Genomic DNA, 24,621 nt, shown 5'->3' on the forward strand with positions numbered 1-24,621 from the left:
TCGTCCTAAGCGGGTTGCCTACTCCTCTAGTGTTGGGGCTACCCTGGCTCACTAAACATAACCCCACCATTGATTGGCAAGCGAGGCAAATAAATGCTTGGAGTGAGTTTTGCAGAGAGAATTGCCTCACGACATCTGTTTCAGAGGTTTCTACTAAGACTGTACCATCTTTTCTCTCTGAATTTTCGGATGTGTTTTCTGAGAGTGGTGTTCAGGAGCTGCCCCCTCACAGGGAGTACGATTGCCCTATTAATCTCATCCCAGGCGCCAAGCTGCCTAAATATCATTTATACAATCTCTCCCAACCTGAAAGGGTCGCTATGCGTGCTTATATCTCTGAGAGCCTGAGAAAGGGACACATACGACCCTCGAAGTCACCTGTTGCCGCTGTTTTTTTCTTTTTTTTAAGATAAAAGATGGTTCTTTAAGACCATGTCTAGATTTCAGGGAGCTAAACAGTATCTCAATTTGTGACCCTTATCTGCGTCCTCTGATCCCAGACCTGTTTAACCAGATTGTTGGGGCTAAAGTTTTTTCCAAGTTGGATCTAAGAGGGGCATACAACCTGGTCAGGGTCAGAGAAGGAGACGAATGGAAGACGGCCTTCAATACCCCTGAGGGCCATTTTGAGAATTTGGTTATGCCTTTTGGTTTGATGAATGCTCCAGCCGTCTTCCAACATTTTGTGAACAGCATTTTTTATCATTTAATGGGGAAATTTGTACTAGTGTATCTAGATGACATTTTTTCTCCTGATTTCAAAACTCATAAGGACCACCTACGTCAGGTCTTGCTCATCCTGCTGGAGAATAGATTGTACGCTAAACTGGAAAAATGTGTGTTTGCGGTTCCAGAAATTCAATTTCTGGGGTTTCTTCTCTCTGCTTCTGGTTTTCTCATGGACCCCGAGAAGGTCCGTGCTGTGCTTGAGTGGGAGCTTCCTGAGAATCAGAAGGCGCTGATGCGTTTTTTGGGTTTTGCCAATTATTACAGGAGGTTTATTTTGAATTATTCCTCTGTTGTTAAACCACTCACTGATATGACTAGAAAGGGGGTAGATTTTTCCTCCTGGTCGGTAGAGGCGCGTAAGGCCTTTTCTAGTATCAAGGAGAGTTTTGCTTCCGCTCCCATCTTGGTACAACCTGATATCTCTCTGCCCTTCATAGTTGAGGTGGACGCTTCTGAGGTGGGTGTGGGTGCGGTCTTGTCTCAGGGTCCCTCTCCTGCCAAATGGCGACCGTGTGCCTTTTTCTCGAAGAAACTCTCCTCCGCAGAGAGAAATTACGATGTGGGAGATAGGGAGTTGTTGGCCATCAAGTTAGCTTTTGAGGAATGGCGCCATTGGCTAGAGGGAGCCAGACACCCTATTACCGTGTTTACCAACCATAAGAATCTGGCCTACTTGGAGTCAGCCAAGCGTCTGAACCCGAGACAGGCCAGATGGTCTTTGTTCTTTTCAAGGTTTAATTTTGTTGTCACGTTCCGCCCTGGGGTTAAGAATGTAAAGGCGGATGCCCTGTCACGTTGTTTTCCGGGAGGTGGGAATTTTGAAGACCCGGGTCTCATTTTGGCTGAAGGTGTGGTGGTCTCTGCTCTTTATCCTGAATTGGAGGCAGAGGTTCAGGCAGCCCAGGCAGAGGCTCATGATCTTTGTCCTCCTGGGAGGTTGTTTGTGCCTCTCGCTTTAAGACACAAGGTTTTTAAGGAGCACCGTGATACTGTCCTTGCTGGGCACCCGGGGGGTAGAGCCACAGTGGATCTCATCACTCGGAGATTCTGGTGGCCGGCGCTTCGTAAGTCGGGTGAGGGTTTTGTGGCAGCCTGCGAGACCTGCGCTCGTGCCAAAGTCCCTCATTCACGGCCATCAGGTCCTCTCCTCCCGTTACCCATTCCTTCCCGTCCTTGGACACATCTGTCCATGGACTTCATTACGGACCTGCCTCGTTCCTCGGGGAAGACTATGATTCTGGTGGTGGTGGACCGTTTTAGCAAAATGGCGCATTTCATTCCTTTTCCTGGGTTGCCCAATGCTAAGACGCTGGCGCAGGCATTTATTGATCACATTGTCAAATTGCATGGTATTCCTTTAGACATAGTCTCTGATAGGGGCACGCAGTTTGTTTCCAGATTCTGGAAGGCTTTCTGTTCTCGCTTGGGGGTTCGGTTGTCATTCTCTTCTGCTTTCCACCCACAGTCGAATGGCCAGACGGAGCGCGTCAATCAGAATCTGGAGACATATCTGCGCTGTTTTGTGGCGGAGAATCAGGAGGATTGGTGTGCTTTCCTCTCCCTTGCTGAGTTTGCTTTAAATAACCGTCGTCAGGAGTCCTCTGATAAGTCACCATTTTTTGGTGCATATGGGTTTCATCCGCAGTTTGGGACATTATCTGGAGAGGGGTCTTCTGGTTTACCTGATGAGGAGAGATTCTCCTCGTCTTTGTCATCTATTTGGCAAAAGATTCAGGATAATCTAAAGAGCATGAGTGAGAGATATAAGCGTGTGGCGGATAAGAGACGTGTGCCTGGTCCGGACCTGAATGTTGGTGATCTGGTGTGGTTGTCTACTAAGAATATCAAATTGAAGGTTACCTCCTGGAAGTTGGGTCCTTAGTTTATTGGGCCTTACAAAATTTTTGTCCGTCATCAATCCTGTTGCCTACCGTCTTGATCTTCCTCAGACTTGGAAGATCCATAATGTTTTTCATAAGTCCCTATTAAAACCTTATGTCCAACCCATTGTACCCTCCTCTTTGCCTCCTCCTCCGATTATGGTTGATGGTAATCTTGAATTTCAGGTCTCTAGGATTGTGGATTCTCGTGTTGTCCGCGGTTCTCTCCAGTACCTCGTTCATTGGGAGGGTTATGGTCCTGAGGAGAGGATGTGGGTCCCAGTGACGGACATTAAGGCCACTCGTCTCATCAGGGCTTTCCATAGGTCCCATCCTGAGAAGGTGGGCTCTGAGTGTCCGGAGTCCACTCGTAGAAGGAGGGGTACTGTTACCGCCAGACATCTGAGAAGCTCTGACAGACGTTCTTCAGAACCTCCTGCTTGAGGTTCTTTTGTTTTGCTTTCCTTTTGTCATCTCGTTTCCCTCTCTCAGCTGTCATCTAGTTGCACTGATTGCATCCCTTTAAATCCCCTCCCATACTGCATTACTTTGCGGTTTATACAACTTCCTGGAGTGTGTGCATGCTGGATGCTACAACTGATGCTTCTACAGATAAGTCTGTTCATTTATCTTTGATTTCCTGTTTGCTTGATGCGAGGTGACCCTGACACCCTCCGTATTAAGTGTGGGGAGCCGGTGGTCGTGTCCCCTCACTATTATAGGGTGTTCAGGTGTCATACAGTCGAGGAACGAGGGTATGCAAATTTCTACCATTGAGATTTTTGCATAGGCTGAGCAGTAAGGGAGAGAGCTAGCGTTGTTACAGGTCTTACCCGTTGGTTCCTTAGTTTTGAATCAAGTCAGTCGGATCTTCATTTATGTCTTCTAGTTTTCTGTAACACCATCCGTGACAGTTCCTTGTAGACCACTGACATATACGCTCAAGCGGTCAGTCGACCACTGAGGGGTCGAACAATTTATAACAGTAGACATAACCAGATAACAGTAGACATAACCAGGATCCACTCAAGAGGAACCCCCAAACTGCACCCCCATCCTCATAATAAGATTTTTTTTTATATTTGCCCATTATTTTGCTAGTTCAGTACCTAGTCACTCTCCAGTATCCACTAGGCCTAAACCCACGAACAATGTACATGAGTCCCCTTTTAGTTCAGAGAACAATCTAACAACAAACCCCTTGCTGTGACCTCACAACCATCACCCTAATTCCTTGGCTATCTATACCCAAACTGAGGCATTGAATACATCCATTTATACTATCCCTGTATCGTCCAAAACCATCAGACAAAAGAACGCCCAGACTATAGCACAATCCACTACACCATCTCTTTTACGTCCCATTTCATCAAGTGACCTACCGAATTCATCCCCTTCTCCTACCACACTGGATGCACTACTCAGCAACTCAACCCATTCCGTTTCCACAGCCAGCCCAGACCATTTTTTAGCACTACCTCCCAGTTTAACAGAGATCCCTTTTTTAGATCATCTATCGCCCCTTAGCCCGGACAGGACTCCCCCCATCCCCTCCAAGGCGCATTATGTCGAGTACCCAAGATCTGAACGCAATCATCCCAACCCCAGGCCCATCACATCAGACCACTCCAAAATCAACTCCACCATTGAAGATTATCCACTTATATACCCCCATCTCGAGCGCAAGAAGAAAAAGATCAGATCTAGACGGAGAGGATGCAGAGGAGGTCAATTTGAAAGCTCCGCTACAGAAAAATCCAAACCCAAACACCCACCCCGGAAATAATTAGTACTGACAAACTCAAAGAAAAAGGGATTTCGACCTGTCTAAATACAATTTGAAACATAATGAAGTATGTCTACTTAGTAAGGGCCTGTCCTTCTGCCCCACAAACCAACTGGATTTATTTTAATTGTTTATAGATTTAAATCAATTTACAAGAAAACAAACACTTCAACGTCATTTCATTATTAAAGACCGCAGACAGGGGGCCTCGTACGAACACCTTGCCTAGTGATCTCACTCATACGTACACCCAACCATCAACCAAGAAGAGTCTGGGGCCACATCTAGTTCCATAAACCCAATTACCCCTATTCCGTCTAACGTTCTTAATAAATCAACCTTTTATCCACTTGAAAGTAGAGGCCCCCACATCGAGAGCTTTTACAATATGGTTTTGGGAGACCTAAGAGATAATTTCTCTTCAGGAAATCCTCCCATTCACAACCAGTGATGGCCAGTTCGCATTGTTCGCCCGCGAAAATATGCGGGCTCCCATTTTTTTCACAAGTCCGGCGAGGCACAGGTAAGCCCTTGCCTGTGCCTGTGCGTGAGCCGGTCTGAAAACAAGTGCGGTCAGTGGAAGCAGGCAGTTCCGAGAACAGCCATCGGGGGCCTTCATCGGGCTGTTCTCGGAACTGACCGCATTTGTTTTCAGACCGGCTCGCGGCACAGGCTCAGGTAAGGGCTTACCTGTGCCTCGCCGGACTTGTGAAAAAAGATGGCAGCCCGCGGGCGAACAATGTGAACTGGCCATCACTGTTCACAACCATGAACCTAACAATTTAAACCCTGACTTAACTCTTGCCCTAAAAAGCCTCAGGAACAATAGAGAAATAGTCATAAAAAATGCAGACAAGGGAGGGGGAAATGTTATCATGGATTCGAGTATTTACCTAACTGAATCACTGAGAATACTCTCTGATTTAAATTATTATCGGCCACGGAATAAGGACCCCACAAAAGAATATAAGAAACTATTATTTGATCTGGTAGATACAGGTTTCGATAGTGGCATCATAAACAAAAAAGAAAGGGCCTACCTTAAGACATCTCACCCAGTCTTAGCCCAATTTGACTTCCTACCCAAGATACACAAATCTCTTTCCAACCAACCTCCCCCCAGACCACTAATTATATCCGGAATAGGTTCATTGACTTCCAACCTTTCTGAATATATCAACAGTTTATTACAGAGATATGTCCTTGCTCTACCTTCTTACCTCCATGATACGTCACATCTCATCAATATCCTTGAAACGGTAGAATGGGAAGAGGGATACATATGGGCTACACTTGATGTGACATTCCTTTACAGTAAAATAATACATTCATTAGGGATCAAAGCAGTTCAGGAATTCCTAGACTCCGATGCACACATGCCACCCATACAGAGGGATTTTGTACTAAAATCCATTGAGTTTATCCTCTCCCATAATTACTTCACGTTTAATGGTACCATCCAATTACAAGAAAAAGCGACTGCAATGGGCACGAAATTTGCCCCATTGTATGCCAACCTTTTTATGGGGGCTTTTGAAAAACAGATTCCTAGGACACACTAATATCATATTTTACAGAAGGTATATCAACGACATTATTTTAATTTGGAATGGTAATACTAAAGATTTGGTATCATTCATAGAAGAGGTCAACTCCAATGATTAGAATTTGAACCTCGCTAGAGAAGCCATCTTTCTAGATCTTCATCTGAGCAGTACCAATTACCGGATTTTCACCAAGACACAGTTCAAAAGTGTAGACGCCATCTCGATTTCAAGAGTTCTCACTATCACAAGTAGAAAACGAACATTCCATTTAGTCAAATGAAAAGGATTAGAAGGAACTGCTCAGATGAGGCCACTTTTAAAGAACAGATTAACACCCTGAGTACTAGGTTCATGGAGAAGAACTGTTCCCTACAATTTATCAAGGAATCCACCAATAGGATCCTCAAAGAAAACCAAAAAGATAGTTTGAAAAGGAAAACCCCCAAAACAGTCCCCATTAGCAAACTTCCCTTAGGCCTAATCGCGCAGTACAATTCCAAAAATAGAGTTATTAGACAAATTTTAACCAAACATTGGCCTATTCTCTTAAAGGACCCAATCCTAGAGAAAGATGTCCCCAAACAACCTATATTATTTTCCGTCTAACTAAAACCCTAAAAAATCTACTAGCCCCTTCATGTTCCAAAATACCGCAAAGAAAGACTTTCACTCACACAATGCCCCCTAGAGGATCGACAAAAAAAGGTTCATACAGATGTGGCATTAAAAAATGCAAATGTTGTATGATGATCAGGCACGGTATTACAGAAATCAAAATACCACACCTCGAAAATCCCATTCCTCTACAACAGGACATGAACTGTGGTACTGCAAACGTGATTTATCTTCTTCAGTGTCCCTGCAATCTGTACTATGTGGGCCGCACTACCCAGACCCTATGTGAACGCATGAACGAACATCAATCAAATATAAAGCGAAAAGTTATCACCCACAGTGTATCACGCCATTTTGCGGAAAAACATGATGGTGATCCAACCTTTTTGAAAATTAGCCCTCTACAGTGTGTCCCTTTCTCTTTTCAACAACTGTGTAGAAAAGAGATGTTCTGGATTTACAAGCTCAATACACCTTTTGGACTGAACGAATCCCTAGAATACGTGAACTACTAATTTATTGAAACATTTATTTTGAAAAATAATTATTTTTAGAGATTTAATAATGAATTGTATACCCTAATAATTACATATTCACGTATTGTCATCTTTTATAGAACAATATTTTCATCGGGCAATCCCTCTTTTTATGTAATCTTTCTATATAACCTTTTTATATATATATATATATATATATATATATATATTGTGGCAATGTGAATAGTGATGGGTGCAGTAAAGCCCCGGGGAAGCATGAAAAAGGGGTGTTTGCACTATTAGCGTGTCACCAAGGGGCCCAGCCTAGGTGGAGTAAAGGCCCTAGATATAGGTGGCCACTAAGCTAGTTGGTGGACACCAAGCTACTTGGCTTAGCTGGCTCCAGCTAGTCCGGGGCGGGCTTTTACTGGGAACAGGCAATGTGTTGGGTGGGTGCCTGTTCCCCATGCTCCAGTCCGGGATTTTGGAATATGCCCATGTCCAGGGATGGTATTTAATCCTGTTGCTGGACTTGGGTGTGGCTCCCAGTCTGGGGAAGGATACAGAGTCTTTGGGAAACACATTCCTGCTGGAGGCTCTGGAAGAGTGGTCTCAGCTGGGCTGGCTGAGGGGCCACGGGGCTAGGTGCTAGCCGGATTGTTGGGGGATGCCGTGACGCTTGGGCGCAAGTGGTCACAAGGCCGGAGTCGGGAGGACTACTGGGCCACACTCCCCCATAAAGGCACTGGACTTTAGACCGTGTGTGAACAGTGCTCTGTACAGCCAGGAGGCTGATGGGCATTGGGCTGGGAAAGCCGCGTATATATATATATATATATATATATATATATATTATTATTTTATTTATTTTTAGTTGCATGTAACTACATTGTATTGTTATTATTTCAGTGGCTCATCACCTCATGAATAGGTGGCCTTTGATGTAAAGCTCCATGTGCAAATAATCTTCAACCAATCTCTATCCATGTAACTCACCAGGCAATCCATTCCTCCCAGGCTTTCCATCCATCCCAATATACTTGGTACACCGTGTATATATATATTTTTTCTCTTCTTTATCATAGAGCATAACCAATATATATATATTTTTGTTATATAGCTTTACCAATATCTTTTATTATATTATTACTTTATTTGTATAAAAAAGAAAAGAAATGAATCGCACATCCAGCTGCTATGCTTTGATCTAATCCCTGCTACTTTAGCAGAAAACAGCACTAAATAGCGCATGTGTACCGCCTCCTATGCTACATGCTAAATGAGGCATTAGTGTACATTTTTATCAAAAGGTATAAGCCCACTCACCACGCCAAGGTTGCCTCTATGAGTGTGTCCTACTCTAAAATTGGCGCGGTGATGCACGGCGACCACCGACGTTGTGGCGCCAATCCGGCAGGCGGCGGAACACAGCACTCAAACAGCACCTCTGCTGCCCGACTATGCCATACCTAGCACTGGGCCCCACCAACCCGCCAGAAAAACAGCACAGTGGCCCCCGTGCAGTACCGCATGTAAACAGTTGTCAAAGCTCAACTTACCTGAAGCTCTCAGGAACTCCAACTAAGAGCATGGTAGGTTCACATGGTGCGGTACTGCACGGGGGCCACTGTGCTGTTTTTCTGGTGGGTTGATAGGGCCCAGTGCTAGGTATGGCATAGTCGGGCAGCAGAGGTGCTGTTTGAGTGCTGGGTCCCGCCGCCTGCCGGATTGGCGCCACAGTGTCGGCGTTCGCCATGCAGCGCTGCTCCAATTTTAGAGTAGGACCCACTCATAGAGGCAGCCTTGGCGTGGTGAGTGGGCTTATGCCTTTTGATCAAAATGTACACTAATGCCACATTTTGCATGTAGCATGGAGGTAGTACACATGCGCTATTTAGTTCTGATATCTGCAAAAGTAGCAGGGATTAGATCAAAGCATAGCAGCTGGATGTGCAATTTATTTCTTTTCTTTTCTTCTTTATACATTATTATCTTATTATATAGCATATAATATATTTCGTTTATTTATTTGTTCATTTAACAATACTGTCAACCCTTTGCCCGTTCTCCAGTAAAGTTAACACATGCACGGAACCGAGCTCCCACACACATATCCAACTTCCCAAATCCCATCTCGTATGTTGCGCTCACTAACAATACCGCTAGCTATGCTTTGTAGAGAGAAGACACCCTCCGATTCTTCTATTCATAGGGACTTCCGCATTGCGTTCCACGTTGGAACGCAAGCAAGACCGAAAGTACGTCAACTGTGGGACCGGAAGTTGTCACTCCTGGCCCCACACGAAGCCTCCCCTTGTTTTCTGGCGGCTTTTTGAACATCCACACAAATATGTACAGGCACTGGTATGTTTTTATGCTTTCTTTGTATTGCTCCTGATGATGGGGACCCTGCTGACTCCCCGAAATTCATTGAGCAGAATCTTTAATAAAGGATATTGATCTGAAGCCATCATCTTATTGGGCTGCCATCAAGTATCTACCATTCTACAGGCGATCCTGGCCAGGGGGGTTTTAGGATCTGTAGGTGTATTGAGGTTATCCTACAGACCACCCCCCAGTGAAGTGAGTTAATACTATATACTTTGTATATATATTTTGTTTTTATATGGTTTTATATAACCACAATCTGTATACAGGTAAAACTCAAAAAATTTGAATATCGTGCAAAAGTTCATTTATTTCAGTAATGCAACTTAATATTAGAATTTTGTGAAAAGGTTCAATATTTTAGGCTCAAAGTGTCACACTCTAGTCAGCTAATTAATCCATACCTGAGATTGTGACTTTGGGGTTCTCATAAACTGTAAGCCATAATCATCCAAATTATAACAAATAAATGCTTGAAATATCTCTCTTTCCATGTAATGAAGTTGCACGATATTCTAATTTTTTGAGTTTCACCTGTCTTTTATTGCTTATATATTCAGCTACTTTATTTATTTATTTATTTATTTATTTTATTTATTTATTTACCATTGAATCCAAAATATTTGGCTTTTCTTCTTTGTGGCTAATCTCCTTCACCTTCTGGGGGGATACCATCCACATGATATAGATTGATACCATCACTTTGCCACAGATAACAAATAGTGTCGACCTTGTTACCTAAATAGACACGATGTCACAATCCTACAATAGGATTTTCCTTTTGTATCCGATCCTGGTTCACCTTACTATAGATGATCTACATATCTCTATTTTCTTTTAGGTGATAGGTTCTAATTTGACGATCCAATTTCCTTTTTTATAATAATCTATTCTTTTTTTTTGCTGAATAATCTATTCTTCTAACCATTATAATCCACTTGTTTGACTGTGTATTATCCTTAGCAGGGATTCATATTGAGATTGGCGTTATACCCGGGGATCAACTGGGAAACAGTAAAGATTTTTGGGCACTGTTAGTCCCTAACATGTTCACTCTCACCGCTTTTCCACTCTCTCACTTGTTTACATTCACGGGTGCACAGGAGAGGTCCACTTTCAACAGGCTTTGATGAGTTATCCTGGGAATTAAAAGGGAAAAGGTTTATTAGGGTAATGAATGATATAGCCAACTGCAGTGCCAAGTTGTAGTCATATCATGACATCCTCATTGCTACTAGGCCACAAAAGTATTTACAGCTACTACCAGCTGGAAAGCCACATGTGGGGGCCCAAGAGCCACTGGTTACAGATCACTGAGGAAGCCAACTTGTCAGAGAAAAATGTACTAGTATATCAGGCACATAAAACTGAAATGTAAAAATAAATTAAATGGAATTTTGCAATTTGGAGTGTCAATGTTGATGATTTAGGGTACTTTCACACTAGCGTTTTTCTTTTCCGGTATTGAGTTCCGTCCTAGGGGCTCTATACTAGAAAAGAACTGATCCGTTTTATCCCCATGCATTCTGAATGGAGAGCAATCTGTTCAGTATGCATCAGGATGTCTTCAGTTCAGTCTCTGTACGGTTTTTGGACGGAGAAAATACAGCAGCATGCTGCAGTATTTTCTCCATCCAAAATTCCATAACACTTGAAATGCATTAACCCCTTAGTGACCAAGCACATTTAAAAAAAAATTGCATTCCAAGAGCTAGAACTTTTTTGTTTTTTCATAAATGTACTTGTAGGAGATCTTATTTTTTGCAGGACAAGTTATAGTTTCTAATACACCATTTTAAGTACATGTAATGATTGATTAAAGCCAGCCGTTTAGCTAAAATCCCCTTTGTTTACGTCAGTAAAAACACATATGGGTGGTCACTGCCGGATCTGGCCCTAAGTGTTGCGGAAAAACTGATCCTGTTTTGCGGTCTGCGCATGCGCAGACCTTTAAAAATGTGAAAAAGATAAATACCGGATCTGTTTTTACGGATGACAACCGGAGAGACGGATCCGGTGTTGCAATACATTTGTGAGACGGATCTGAATCCGGATCCGTCTACAAATGGTATCTGTTTGCATACAGATTGCCGGATCTGGCAGGCAGTTCTGGCGATAGAACTGCCTGCCGGAATCCAGCGACGCTAGTGTGAAAGTACCCTTAGACCAGTGATGGCTAACCTCTGGCACTCCAGCTGTGGTGACACTATGACTCCCAGCCTGCTCCATTCATTTCTGTGGAGTTCTGAGAACAGCCAAGCAAGTGTACATCTTGGGAGTCATAGTTTTACCAAAGTGCCGGAGGTTAGCCATTACAGTTTGAGGCTGTGTTCACACTGCTGTTCAGGTTTTGTTTTGGGCCCCTGTTGACAGTTCTGTCAGGGAATTTGGGGAGCTTGCATCAGTATTCTTGTCAGTAAAATTATGGAAGCACAATAGACCCTATTATAACTTGTAGCTAGCTGGGTGTTAGGGACAGTGATAGGGGATTGTCTATGTAATTAGCTGGGTGCGAGGAGCTATAAACTAGCTGGGTGTTAGGGACAGTGATAGGGGATTGTCTATGTAATTAGCTGGGTGCGAGGAGCTATAAACTAGCTGGGTGTTAGGGACAGTGATAGGGGAGTGTCTATGTAACTAGCTGGGTAGGAGGAGCTATAAACTAGCTGGGTGTTAGGGACAGTGATAGGGGAGTGTCTAGGTAACTAGCTGGGTGGGAGGGGCTATAAACTAGCTGGGTGATGTTAGGGGCAGTGATAGGGGAATGTCTATGCAACTAGCTGGGTGGGAGGGGCTATAAACTAGCTGGGTGTTAGGGACAGTGATAGGGGAGTGTCTATGTAACTAGCTGGGTGGGAGGAGCTATAAACTAGCTGGGTGTTAGGGGTAGTGACAGGGGAGTGTCTATGTAAGTAGCTGCATGGGAGGAGCTATAAACTAGCTGGGCGATGTTAGGGGCAGTGATAGGGGAGTGTCTATGTAACTAGCTGGGTCGGAGGGGCTATAAATTAGCTGGGTGGTGTTAGGGGTAGTGATAGGGGAGTGTCTATGTAAGTAGCTGCATGGGAGGAGCTATAAACTAGCTGGGTGTTAAGGGCAGTGATAGGGGAGTGTCTATGTAACTAGCTGGGGGTTGGTGAAGCTGTAGCAGAGAAAGAAGAGGTGCATCTTGGGATTAATTGGATATAGGAAGTGCTACATACAGGATGGAAACAAAGCAGAGTGATAGGTTTACATGTTGGAAATGGGTCAGGAGAGTAAAAATTGTAAAATAAAAAAAAACATGGGGAAGATGTACATGAGGTATGCAACTACATGATCGTACCTTATAAAAACCATAGTAATCCTGGAAAACCCCTTTAAAGTAAATGGCAACTCTTTTAGTGTGTCATATGCATTGTACACCCTGTACAGTATATGGATCATGCACCTTGATGATATGCAATTGTCAGTGTCAGACTTGAGTACTATAAGTTTATAGCTTAAAATATACTCAAAACGTTGCCTTGTATTGATGTCTAATGAATAAATAACCACATTGCCTTGAATTGGAGGAGTGCCGCAGTTTTTATTTTTGAACTTCATTGTCTGGGACCATAGGCCAGGGTCCGACACTGCTTGCACCCACTAGTCCCTTGAGGACTTCTTCTCTGATAACGCCTATGGAGGTAAACGTAATGCTGCTCACCCCTGGAACTTTCTTTAAGTTTATATAGAACATGTACACGTCAGATTTTAGCTATATAGTAAATGATGTTGGCTCCAATCAGTGATTGGCAAGAAGTCATCTTCAAACTTTAGACTGTTGAGGCCCATTACTGTACCAGACCCTGTGCCCATCAGAGGCATAGGATGGGACAGGATCTTGTGTTAAGAAACTCTGTACCATTAGTTACTCTTTTATTTTATTTTCTATTACAGATACACTGGATTAGACAGGCTGTCTTCACCATCCATCCAAACCAGCAGGAACAAACTACCACCAATTAATTCAGTGGAAACAGTGGAGCAGCACTTATCGGTTCCCGGATCTCGACATTCTGCCGTAAGATAACAGTTTTATTTCCTTAAATTGCTTTTACAGACATCACTAAGGCCGTGTTCACACATTGTGGTCACGTGTGGTTTTTCCATGATTTTCACAAAAAGTGTACACAGACATGGAATGGAAATGGATATATGAAGTATGTCATAATGCAATTTTGAGCATTCATTTCGCTTATTCCTTTGCAATGTGTGGAATCAGCATTCATAAGCCTGTATACAAGTGATATTGATGTCTGGAGCTCAGACACTGACACGGCAGATGTCCATCGATTACTGTGGGTGTCTGGGATCTCCCTGATAGGTTCACAATATCACTGTTTGTATACATCTGTATATATGTATACATCTAACCAAGTAGACCATAAAGTAGACCATAAAACATGGGCTGTTCCTCAAATATGCCCTTCTACCTTCCCCAGCAATACCGTGTCTATAGAAATGGCCTCCTTTCTGTTTTAGCATTAACTTCTGTAGGTTACCATTCCCACTCTCCAATCATTACTGACATTTTTCAAACTGTGTGGGGACACATCCTCTTTGCAAGGGGAATGGTAGTTCCCATTTGTGAATCAATCCTAGGCTACACACAGACTTTTTGTATATATTTTTTTGAATAGTTGACATTTTAACTGATTGTAGATGTTCAGTTTACTTTATTCTCAATCCGGCCCAGAACGCTATGACATCTTCTCCTGAAAACTGCTGAATTTAATGCCAAGGCATATTTGACTCCTCACTTCTGCTGCCATCCCTAGCCTACACAGCATCACAAATAAATTTTGAGCACAACCTAGACCCGAAAATGAATTCAGCCCTGGAACAAATCCTAATTTAATTCAGAGTCCAGAACAAAACGCTACATTGATGAAGACCCCAGATAAGACTACAGAATAAAATTAGACCCCAGACTGAACATCCAAGCAAATACACACCCGAAACCTCCTAAACAATTATAGTCCCCAGACCAGAACCCCCAAAATAAGTGCAGACACTGGCGCTCTAAATAAATTCAGACCCTTTAAATACAGAGCTCCTAAACTACAACACACCCCAGGCACTGACATACAGCGGCTTCCACTCTTACTCAGTGGATTCTTGCACAGATATGGCTTTGTGACCTTATCTGTGTAGGTCCTTCTAAAGTAACATATGGTAATGGTTGTACCTAGAATGTATGTGCCTTGGAGACTCCAGCTACATCCCCAGCAATCCTCAGAACTCATGTCCCTCACCCCAACAACTCTTACTCTAAACCTAGCTCTAACACAAAACAGAGACCACACAGAACCCCTTTAAAAGTATTCTCCGTCTACAGTCCTCAATATGTTTGTGCCTTCACAACACTCTCAGTTTCATCATGGTTTTGCTGTGATTCACTGCAAAAACTACAACATAACCACAATGTGTAACAAATATTTGGGCTCTTAGGCCCGTCATGAACCCCCTGGGACCTTCCTATATCAATATGTCATTGCATTTGACTTGCACACGGATTAAAAAGGCCAGTTGAGGTATACCCTGCAGCGCACAGTGGAAGTCAATGGGCGACTTATGCGATTGTGCTGGGGCATATGTTCAATATTAAAAGTCATCATGCTGAATGCAATTTCTAAACTTTGAGAAACACTATTCTTGTTTAGCCACTTCTGTTAGGGGAAATCTCTAATTGCGTATGTCTCACCCAACAGAACAGAACGAAACAACCACACAGCCGGGTATCTAGTGCAGTACCTGATACCACAGGACGCCGACCCCTGCGGGAGAAAACAGTTGTAATAGAACAGTTTTCAAGACCCAATACAACACACACCTTTAGGGTAAGTCTTTTAAGCTTGGAATTACAGGGACCATATAATGTAGGGCAAATGGAATATCATTTTTTTTACAATATTTCATGTTATTTTAGGTTGATTGTCTGAGTGCTCTATTTGCATACGTAACATAATCTTGTGTTTCCACAAGATCTGTGAAGTGCAATGTATCTCTCTGACATTCACTGAGCTTCCAGAAGACTCTACTAGAAACATGTCATAACATATTATAATTCCAATATTGTATCCTCCATTTGCAATGTTGCCTAATATTTTAAAACTTATTTCCCAAATATATATCTTTTTTCAAAGTAATGTTTCATCCCTTAAATTTCTTATATGGGTGTAACAAGTTAGTGCTCGGAGGGCTTTGGCCAGACCCTTGCTGCTGTAGTAAGGACATCAGCATATAAATAAAACAGTGTTTTTATTAGCAATGGGGTCACAGATAATAATAAAGTTCTAATTTTTTTTCAGCATTATCAATCCTACCAGGCTGTATTCCTGGATTAATAGGGTTGGTCATGATGACAGGCGCTTTAACCCGTACATGTACGGCGCAGCTGGACAAGACTTAAGGTCTGCCGGGGCGCGATGGCTGCTTTCACCGGCAGGCATCCATGCCGGGTAAGGGCAGCACAAGGTATTTCTGCCCCACTGCAGCTCCAAGCGCTGCGATTGGCCAGTCAATGAAGACCGGCACATCGCAGTGCCGGAAGCAGTATGGAGCTGCAGGGGGGTCCATGTGTCATGTGGAGGTGACCGCTACTGAACCAGGCAGGGGACTCAGTGTTTGGCGTCCCCTGCCAGCGCTGGAATTGGCTGCAACAACACTCCAGCCAATGGTAGCGCTACAGCAGCAGAGGGAACAGGAATAATCCCTCTGCCTGCAGCCATTATATCTGGAGACTGCATGCAGAGTGGGCCTGTGCCCCTCTGTGCTGTATCTGCTTGCTGGGACTTGTGGTTCACCACCACATCTTACTTCAACCTGTGAAAAGAACATCTACTGCAGTGATTTATTTATTTTTTTCCAGCCCAAGCCCTTATCCCCCCCCCCCAGTTCGATTTTGCCTACGGCAAACAAATTTTGACTTTTTTTTTATCACTTTTATCATTATTTTTTTTTTTCTGCTCTGCACCACTTTTTCTGTGTGCGAGCTGTGAACGCCAAGCGCTGATTAGTCCGTACTTCACTGGGCTCGCTTATTTTTTTTTTAAGAAGTAATAGTTAAAAGCTTATATATAAGTACATTTTTAGCTAGTGTTCTTTTTTTGCATCTGTAATAAATTTTTATACTGCAGTGTCTGGACCAAACATCAGCTTGCGTGCGTTCTGCAACACTGAGCACCAATAAGTACAATTTTTTTACTGGTCGCTTTTGTGCTTCGTTTTCATTTTTTTGGGTGAAAAAATATATTTAGTGTTACATAGAAATCAATTTTAGTTAGTGTAAGTGTAGATTTTTGCACACACATAATATCTGTGTGCGTGCGTGCGTTCTGCACCTGCTGAGCGCTGTTCAGAATCATCCATTTTTCTGACCGGTCTGCTCAGTTTACTGTGCAGATATATATTTTTTTTTTCATGTAGATATATATAGATATATATATATGATACTGGACGTGCACTGTTATCCAAGATTACTGGGAGAAGGTAATCATGCAAATAGAGGAGTATCACTCCTTTAAAGTTCCCAGAAATTTTGAGATATGTATTCTTGGAGCTACGGATAAAATTGGTAATTTCCAACAGCAAGACATAGCAGCCAAACTACTATTCCAAGCTAGGAAAAATATCATTCAACTTTGGGGAGATAGAGCGGCACCTACGGTTGCGAATTGGGTGAACTCCACTAGAGTGTCACTTGCTATAGAAGAATTCCATCTAATTTCCCACGAGAAAAAGCGTTGTTTCGCCCGAATATGGCATATATGGCTGAGATAAGAAATGGTCGGTGGGAGGGGGGGGGGGGGAGAGGAGAGGGAGAGAAACTTTTTTAAGGTGAGCAGCAAGCAAGGATGTTTGGGAGGGAGAATTTGTATACAGATGTATGGGGCGGGGGAGGGGGGGATGAAAGGGAAAAGAGAAGAAAGAAAAGAAGGGGAAAAGGGAAATAAGGAAATGATTGTGCTATGAAAAACGATGTAATTTTATAACCTTAATAAAGAAATATAAAAAAAAAAAATTATATATATATAGAAAACACAAATAGTGCAGCAGCACAGTCAGATGTAGTGTACCAGGTGCAAAATCCCCACAGAGGCCGGCTCTTCCTCCACGAAATATAACAGACGAATGTAGATTTTTGCACGCATGAAACATCTTTGTGCGTGCGTTCATCCTCCACCTGTAACATAGTAACATAGTAACATAGTACATAAGGCCGAAAAAAGACATTTGTCCATCCAGTTCGGCCTGTTATCCTGCAAGTTGATCCAGAGGAAGGCAAAAAACCCTGTGAGGTAGAAGCCAATTTTCTCCACTTTTGGGGAATAAAAAATTCCTTCCCGACTCCAATCATGCAATCAGAATATCTCCCTGGATCAACGACCCCTCTCTAGTAGCTATAGCCTGTAATATTATTACACTCCAGAAATACATCCAGGCCCCTCTTGAATTCCTTTATTGTACTCACCATCACCACCTCCTCAGGCAGAGAGTTCCATAGTCTTACTGCTCTTACCGTAAAGAATCCTCTTCTATGTTTGTGTACAAACCTTCTTTCCTCCAGACGCAGAGGATGTCCCCTCGTCACAGTCACAGTCCTGGGGATAAATAGCTGATGGGATAGATCTCTGTACTGACCCCTGATATATTTATACATATTAATTAGATCTCCCCTCAGTCGTCTTTTTTCTAAAGTGAATAACCCTAATTTTGATAATCTTTCAGGGTACTGTAGTTGCCCCATTCCAGTTATTACTTTAGTTGCCCTCCTCTGAACCCTCTCTAGCTCTGCTATGTCTGCCTTGTTTACAGGAGCCCAGAACTGTACACAGTACTCCATGTGTGGTCTGACTAGCGATTTGTAAAGTGGTAGGACTATGTTCATATCACGGGAATCTATGCCCCTTTTGATGCAACCCATTATCTTGTTGGCCTTGGCAGCAGCTGCCTGACACTGGTTTTTGCTGCTTAGTTTGCTGTTTATTAAAATTCCTAGATCCTTTTCCATGTCAGTGTTACCGAGTGTTTTACCATTTAGTATGTACGGGTGACTTGCATTTTTCCTTCCCATGTGCATAACTTTACATTTGTCAGTGTTAAACCTCATCTGCCACTTATCTGCCCAAGCCTCCAATCTATCCAGATCCAGCTGTAGTAGTATACTGTCCTCTTCAGTGTAAATTACTTTACACAGTTTAGTGTCATCTGCGAAAATTGATACTTTACTATGCAAGCCTTCTACAAGATCATTAATAAATATATTGAAGAGAATAGGGCCCAATACTGACCCCTGAGGTACTCCGCTAGTGACAGTGACCCAATCTGAGTGTGTACCGTTAATAACCACCCTCTGTTTTCTATCACTCAGCCAGTTACTTACCCACAAACAGATGTTTTCTCCCAGTCCGAGCATTCTCATTTTATATACTAACCTTTTATGCGGTACAGTGTCAAATGCTTTGGAGAAGTCCAGATATACGATATCCATTGATTCGCCGCTGTCAAGTCTAGAACTTACCTCCTCATAGAAACTGATTAAATTAGTTTGACATGACCGATCCCTCACGAAGCCATGCTGATATGGCGTTATTTGCTTATTTCCGTTGAGATGCTCTAATATAGCATCTCTCAGAAAACCTTCAAACAGTTTACCCACAACAGATGTTAAACTTACCGGCCTATAGTTTCCAGGCTCTGTTTTTGGCCCCTTTTTGAATATTGGCACCACATATGCCACGCGCCAATCCTGTGGGACATTCCCTGTCAGTATAGAGACTGCAAATATCGGAAATAAAGGTCTGGCTATGACATTACTTAATTCCTTTAGGATACGGGGGTGTATGCCATCCGGTCCTGGCGATTTGTCTATTTTAATCTTTTTAAGTCGCTGATGTACTTCTTCCTGGGTCAGACAGGACACTTTTAATGGGGAATTTGATTTTGCATTCTGCATGTCATCTGACAATTTATTTTCCTCAGTGAATACATTGGAGAAAAAAATATTTAACAGCTTTGCTTTCTCCTCGTCGCTCTCTGCGACTCCCCCCTCATTACTCTTTAAAGGGCCAACACCTTCAGATTTATACTTTTTAACATTTATATAATTGAAGAACATTTTAGGGTTAGTTTTACTCTCTTTGGCAATTAATCTCTCGGTCTCTAGTTTGGCCGCTTTTATTTGTTTTTTACATGTTCTATTTTTTTCCTTATAGTTTTTCAGTGCTTCCGTGCAACCCTCCTGTTTTAGTGTTTTATATGCTTTCTTTTTGTCATTTATTGCTTTCTTTACAGTTCTGTTTATCCACAATGGTTTCTTTTTGTTCCTTAACTTTTTATTACCATACGGTATGTACCTCTCACAATGAGATTTTAGGATGTTTTTAAAGATATCCGATTTTGTGTCTGTATTTGTGAGGACTTTGTCCCAGTTAGTTTGGCCTATGGCCTCTCTTAGTTGGCTAAATTTAGCTTTTTTGAAGTTTGGTATTTTTGTTCCTCCCTGTAGAAACGCTCTTTTGAATGATAATTGGAAGGTTATTACTTTATGGTCACTATTTCCCAGGTGTCCCCCGACCTGCACGTCTGTTGTTCTGTCAGGTCTATTGGTTAATACTAAGTCCAGTATGGCCGTCCCTCTAGTCGGGTCCTGAACCAGTTGGGAGAGGTAATTGTCTTTGATTATTGCCAAGAACCTGTTTCCTTTATGAGATGTACAAGTTTCAGTTTCCCAGTCTATATCTGGGTAGTTGAAGTCCCCCATAATAACCACCTCATTATGATTTGCCGCCTCGTCTATCTCGTTTAGTAGTAGATTTTCTGTGGACTCTGGTATATTAGGTGGTTTATAGTAAACTCCTATTAGTAATTTATTGTTGTTTTTAGCTCCATGTATCTCTACCCATAGTGACTCCACATGTTCATGTCCCTTACTTATATCTTCTGGGCTTTAGACAGGACTTTATATAAAGGCAGACCCCTCCCCCTCTCCGGTTTTGACGATCCTTTCTAAACAGACTGTAACCTTGTACATTAACTGCCCAGTCATAGCTATCATCCAGCCATGTCTCAGTTATTCCCACTATGTCATAGTCCTCACACATCACTAATTCCAGTTCACCAGTTTTATTAGTCAGGCTTCTGGCATTAGTATACATACATTTGAGAGGTTTATGTATATTTTTTACCCTACACCTTTCCTTCTGAACTGTTCTAGTCCCTCCTTCCATTCCTTCCCCATTCTTAATACCTTGCCCCCGGTCTCTATCTGCACTATCTTCCCCTCCTATAACGTAATTACCCTCCCCCCCAGTCCCTAGTTTAAACACTCCTCCAACCTTCTAGCCATCTTTCTCCCCAGCACAGCTGCCCCTTCCCCATTGAGGTGCAGCCCGTCCCTACGATAGAGCCTGTAGCCGATAGAAAAATCGGCCCAGTTCTCCAGGAACCCAAACCCCTCCTTCCTACACCAGTTCTTGAGCCACTTGTTAATCTCCCTAATCTCCCATTGCCTTTCTTGTGTGGCTCGTGGTACAGGCAGTATTTCGGAAAATACTACCTTTGAGGTCCTTGCCCTCAGCTTTTGACCTAAATCCCTGAAATCATTTTTAAGGACTCTCCACCTACCTCTAACTTTGTCATTGGTTCCGATATGGACCATGACCACTGGATCGTCTCCAGCCCCTCCCAGTAATCTGTCAACCCGATCCGCGATGTGTCGAACTCTAGCGCCAGGAAGACAGCACACTGTTCGGCGATCACGGTCTTTGTGACAGATTTCCCTATCTGTTCCCCTAATAATGGAGTCTCCCACTACCAGCACCTGTCTGGCCTGCCCTGCTCTCCTGGTTCCCTGCTTACTGGAGCTGACATTCCCCTGACTGGCAGAGGAAGTGTCTGGCTGCAGCAGTGCCGTCCCCGGACTGACATCCCCCTCATCTGCCAAACGTGCAAACTTGTTGGGGTGTGTCAGATCAGGGCTAGCCTCCCTGGCACTCTTCCCTCTACCCCCGCTTTCTAACTTTTACCCAGCTAGCTACCTCACTTTCCTCAGCCTCCTCTCTGTCACCCTCCCCCTCATCTACCCCAAAGAGTGCTTGCTCGGTGAGAAGCAAACTCTTTTGCAAATTATCAATGCCTCTCAGTGTTGCAACTTGCCCATTTAGAGACTCGATCTGCGATTCCAAACGGGTAATTTGCTCACATCTAGAACAAAGATATACACCCTTGAACTCCTGTTCCAGGACTGCATACATCATGCAAGATGTGCACTGGACTGCGTTGTAAATAGTGCAACACATACTAAATGGGGATTACAACAGTAAAAAAGTAAAACAGTATAAATGATTTAGATTTAGACCCTGTCTGCTGTAGTTGAAGGACCACGTAAAATTAAGCCAACAACACACAAGGAAATTATATCCAACCTTAGTTTCCAAACTCCAGCTCTAGAACTCCTTGTTTTTTAACTCCACTTAATAAGAAGCCACTTAGTAGAGCAAGCCTCAGAAAGAGCAGGCTCTGAAGAGTATAAGTGGCTCAATTTATAGCACCTGGTTGCCCCAGGCACTCGCCTTAATTAAGCAGAGAGAAAAAAAAAAAAAAAAAAGCGATTTTAAATGCAAGTACAAGAATACAAACACTTAACTTTCAATGATCTCTGCTGCAATCCACACTCAGCCACCTGCAATCACTCCCACAAAACCACACACAGCTCTAGAACTCCTTGTTTTTTAACTCCACTTAATAAGAAGCCACTTAGTAGAGCAAGCCTCAGAAAGAGCAGGCTCTGAAGAGTATAAGTGGCTCAATTTATAGCACCTGGTTGCCCCGGGCACTCGCCTTAATTAAGCAGAGAGAAAAAAAAAAAAAAAAGCGATTTTAAATGCAAGTACAAGAATACAAACACTTAACTTTCAATGATCTCTGCTGCAATCCACACTCAGCCACCTGCAATCACTCCCACAAAACCACACACAGCTCTAGAACTCCTTGTTTTTTAACTCCACTTAATAAGAAGCCACTTAGTAGAGCAAGCCTCAGAAAGAGCAGGCTCTGAAGAGTATAAGTGGCTCAATTTATAGCACCTGGTTGCCCCGGGCACTCGCCTTAATTAAGCAGAGAGAGAAAAAAAAAAAGCAATTTTAAATGCAAGTACAAGAATACAAACACTTAACTTTCAATGATCTCTGCTGCAATCCACACTCAGCCACCTGCAATCACTCCCACAAAACCACACACAGCTCTAGAACTCCTTGTTTTTTAACTCCACTTAATAAGAAGCCACTTAGTAGAGCAAGCCTCAGAAAGAGCAGGCTCTGAAGAGTATAAGTGGCTCAATTTATAGCACCTGGTTGCCCCGGGCACTCGCCTTAATTAAGCAGAGAGAAAAAAAAAAAAGCGATTTTAAATGCAAGTACAAGAATACAAACACTTAACTTTCAATGATCTCTGCTGCAATCCACACTCAGCCACCTGCAATCACTCCCACAAAACCACACACAGCTCTAGAACTCCTTGTTTTTTAACTCCACTTAATAAGAAGCCACTTAGTACAGCAAGCCTCAGAAAAATAATTTTAATTTTTTTATTTTTTTCTACTCCTTTTCTCTGTATTTCAAATTTATTACAAGCCCCTTCACATGTGAAAGCGCAACATACACACCCCTCACAATAAAGGTTTACACATTTCACACGTCACACCCCAATAAAATAAAAATGGCCCGTCTGTTCCAACGAGTATACTCAGCTAAAGAGGCATAAGGGTATCTTGCCTCCGATACTGAGTCTGCCAGTGAGGGAGAAGAGGATGCCACTTTCCGCTACTCCTCTACCTCCTCCTCACCATCGTCATCTGGTGATGAGGGACCTTCAAGAAGGTGCCCCAGGGTAGGAGCGGAGTCAGCCCCCCAGAGTGAACCCTTATGGGCCTAACCCCTGACCATTATCAGCCCCAAATTCCGGATTTTGAGGGCAGCTACGGATTACAGCTAGGTTGTGCGGGCTTAACTAAACTAGATTTTTTCAAAATCTTCTTCTCTGAAGATTTGGTAAATTTAATGGTGGCCCAAACCAATTTATACGCCCAACAATTTATTGATCAGAACCCTACATCGGCATACGCTAGACCCCTATGTTGGACCCCAGTAAATGCAGCACAGATTATGAAGTTTTGGGGACTCCTGCTGCATTTGGGCCTTGTTAAGAAGCCAAACATTAGACAATATTGGAATTCGGACATTTTCTACTAGACTCCAATTTACAGTAACACCATGACCCGGAAGTGATTCGGAAATTCCTACAATACAACGACAATTCACAGTGCCCACCCCATAACGACCCGACATTTGACCGTCTGTTCAAGGTTAGGCCTGTCCTTGACCACTTTAACACCAGGTTTGCTGAGGTGAACAACTTTAATAAAAAATGGCTGTGTAGATGAGTCCCTATTACTTTTTAAAAAGAGGATTAGATTCCGCCAGTACCTACCTAGCAAATGGGCAAGGTATAGCATTAAGATTTACAAACTTTGTGAGAGTAGCTCCGGGTACACCCCTAAGTTCCACATTTACGAAGGAAAAGATTCCCAGATAGAACCCCCAGAATGTCCCTTGTCCTAGGAGTTAGTGGGAAGATAGTGTGGGACTTACTGCACCCACTGCTGGATAAGGGTTACCACCTCTATGTGGATAACTATTATACCAGCATACCCCTATTCATGTCCCTAACTGCCAGAGGTACTGTGGCTTGCGGCACAGTGCACAAAAATCAGAGAGGCCTCCCTAGATCCCTGGTAGGGCAACCACTGAGAATGGGTGAAAGCAGGGCTCTCCTCCATGAGAACATGCTGGTGGTTAAGTACAAGCACAAGAGCGATGTCCTTTTACTGACCACCATTCACAGTAACACCAGCTCCCCTGCCGCTCTACGAGTGTACTAGGTACACTACCACTGTCCCCAAACCAGTTTGCATCCTTCATTACAACAGACTCATGGGAGGGATTGATCTTTCAGATCAAGTTCTGAAGCCCTACAATGCCACGCAAAAAATGAAAGTGTGGTACAAAAAGCTGTCCGTGCACCTCGTACAGACGACAATGTACAATGCGTGCGTGCTATTTCAATATGCAGGCCACACAGGAACTTTTCTTCAGTTCCAAGAGGTGGTTATCAAG

General features: G+C 43.1%; 1 protein-coding gene across 3 annotated transcripts in view; it reads left to right on the forward strand.

Moving 5' to 3' along the window:
- FAM149A (family with sequence similarity 149 member A) overlaps positions 1-24,621 on the forward strand; it is a 155,694-nt gene that overhangs the window by 96,257 nt on the left and 34,816 nt on the right. For all 3 annotated transcript variants that reach the window (XM_040418757.1, XM_040418758.1, XM_040418759.1), the window contains exons 11-12: positions 13,343-13,466; positions 15,157-15,285. In XM_040418757.1, coding sequence (XP_040274691.1) covers positions 13,343-13,466; positions 15,157-15,285 — 253 coding nt within the window. The remainder of the gene's footprint in view (positions 1-13,342; positions 13,467-15,156; positions 15,286-24,621) is intronic.

The sequence above is a fragment of the Bufo bufo genome, chromosome 2 (genome assembly GCF_905171765.1).
Source record: "Bufo bufo chromosome 2, aBufBuf1.1, whole genome shotgun sequence".
Lineage (NCBI taxonomy): Eukaryota > Metazoa > Chordata > Amphibia > Anura > Bufonidae > Bufo > Bufo bufo.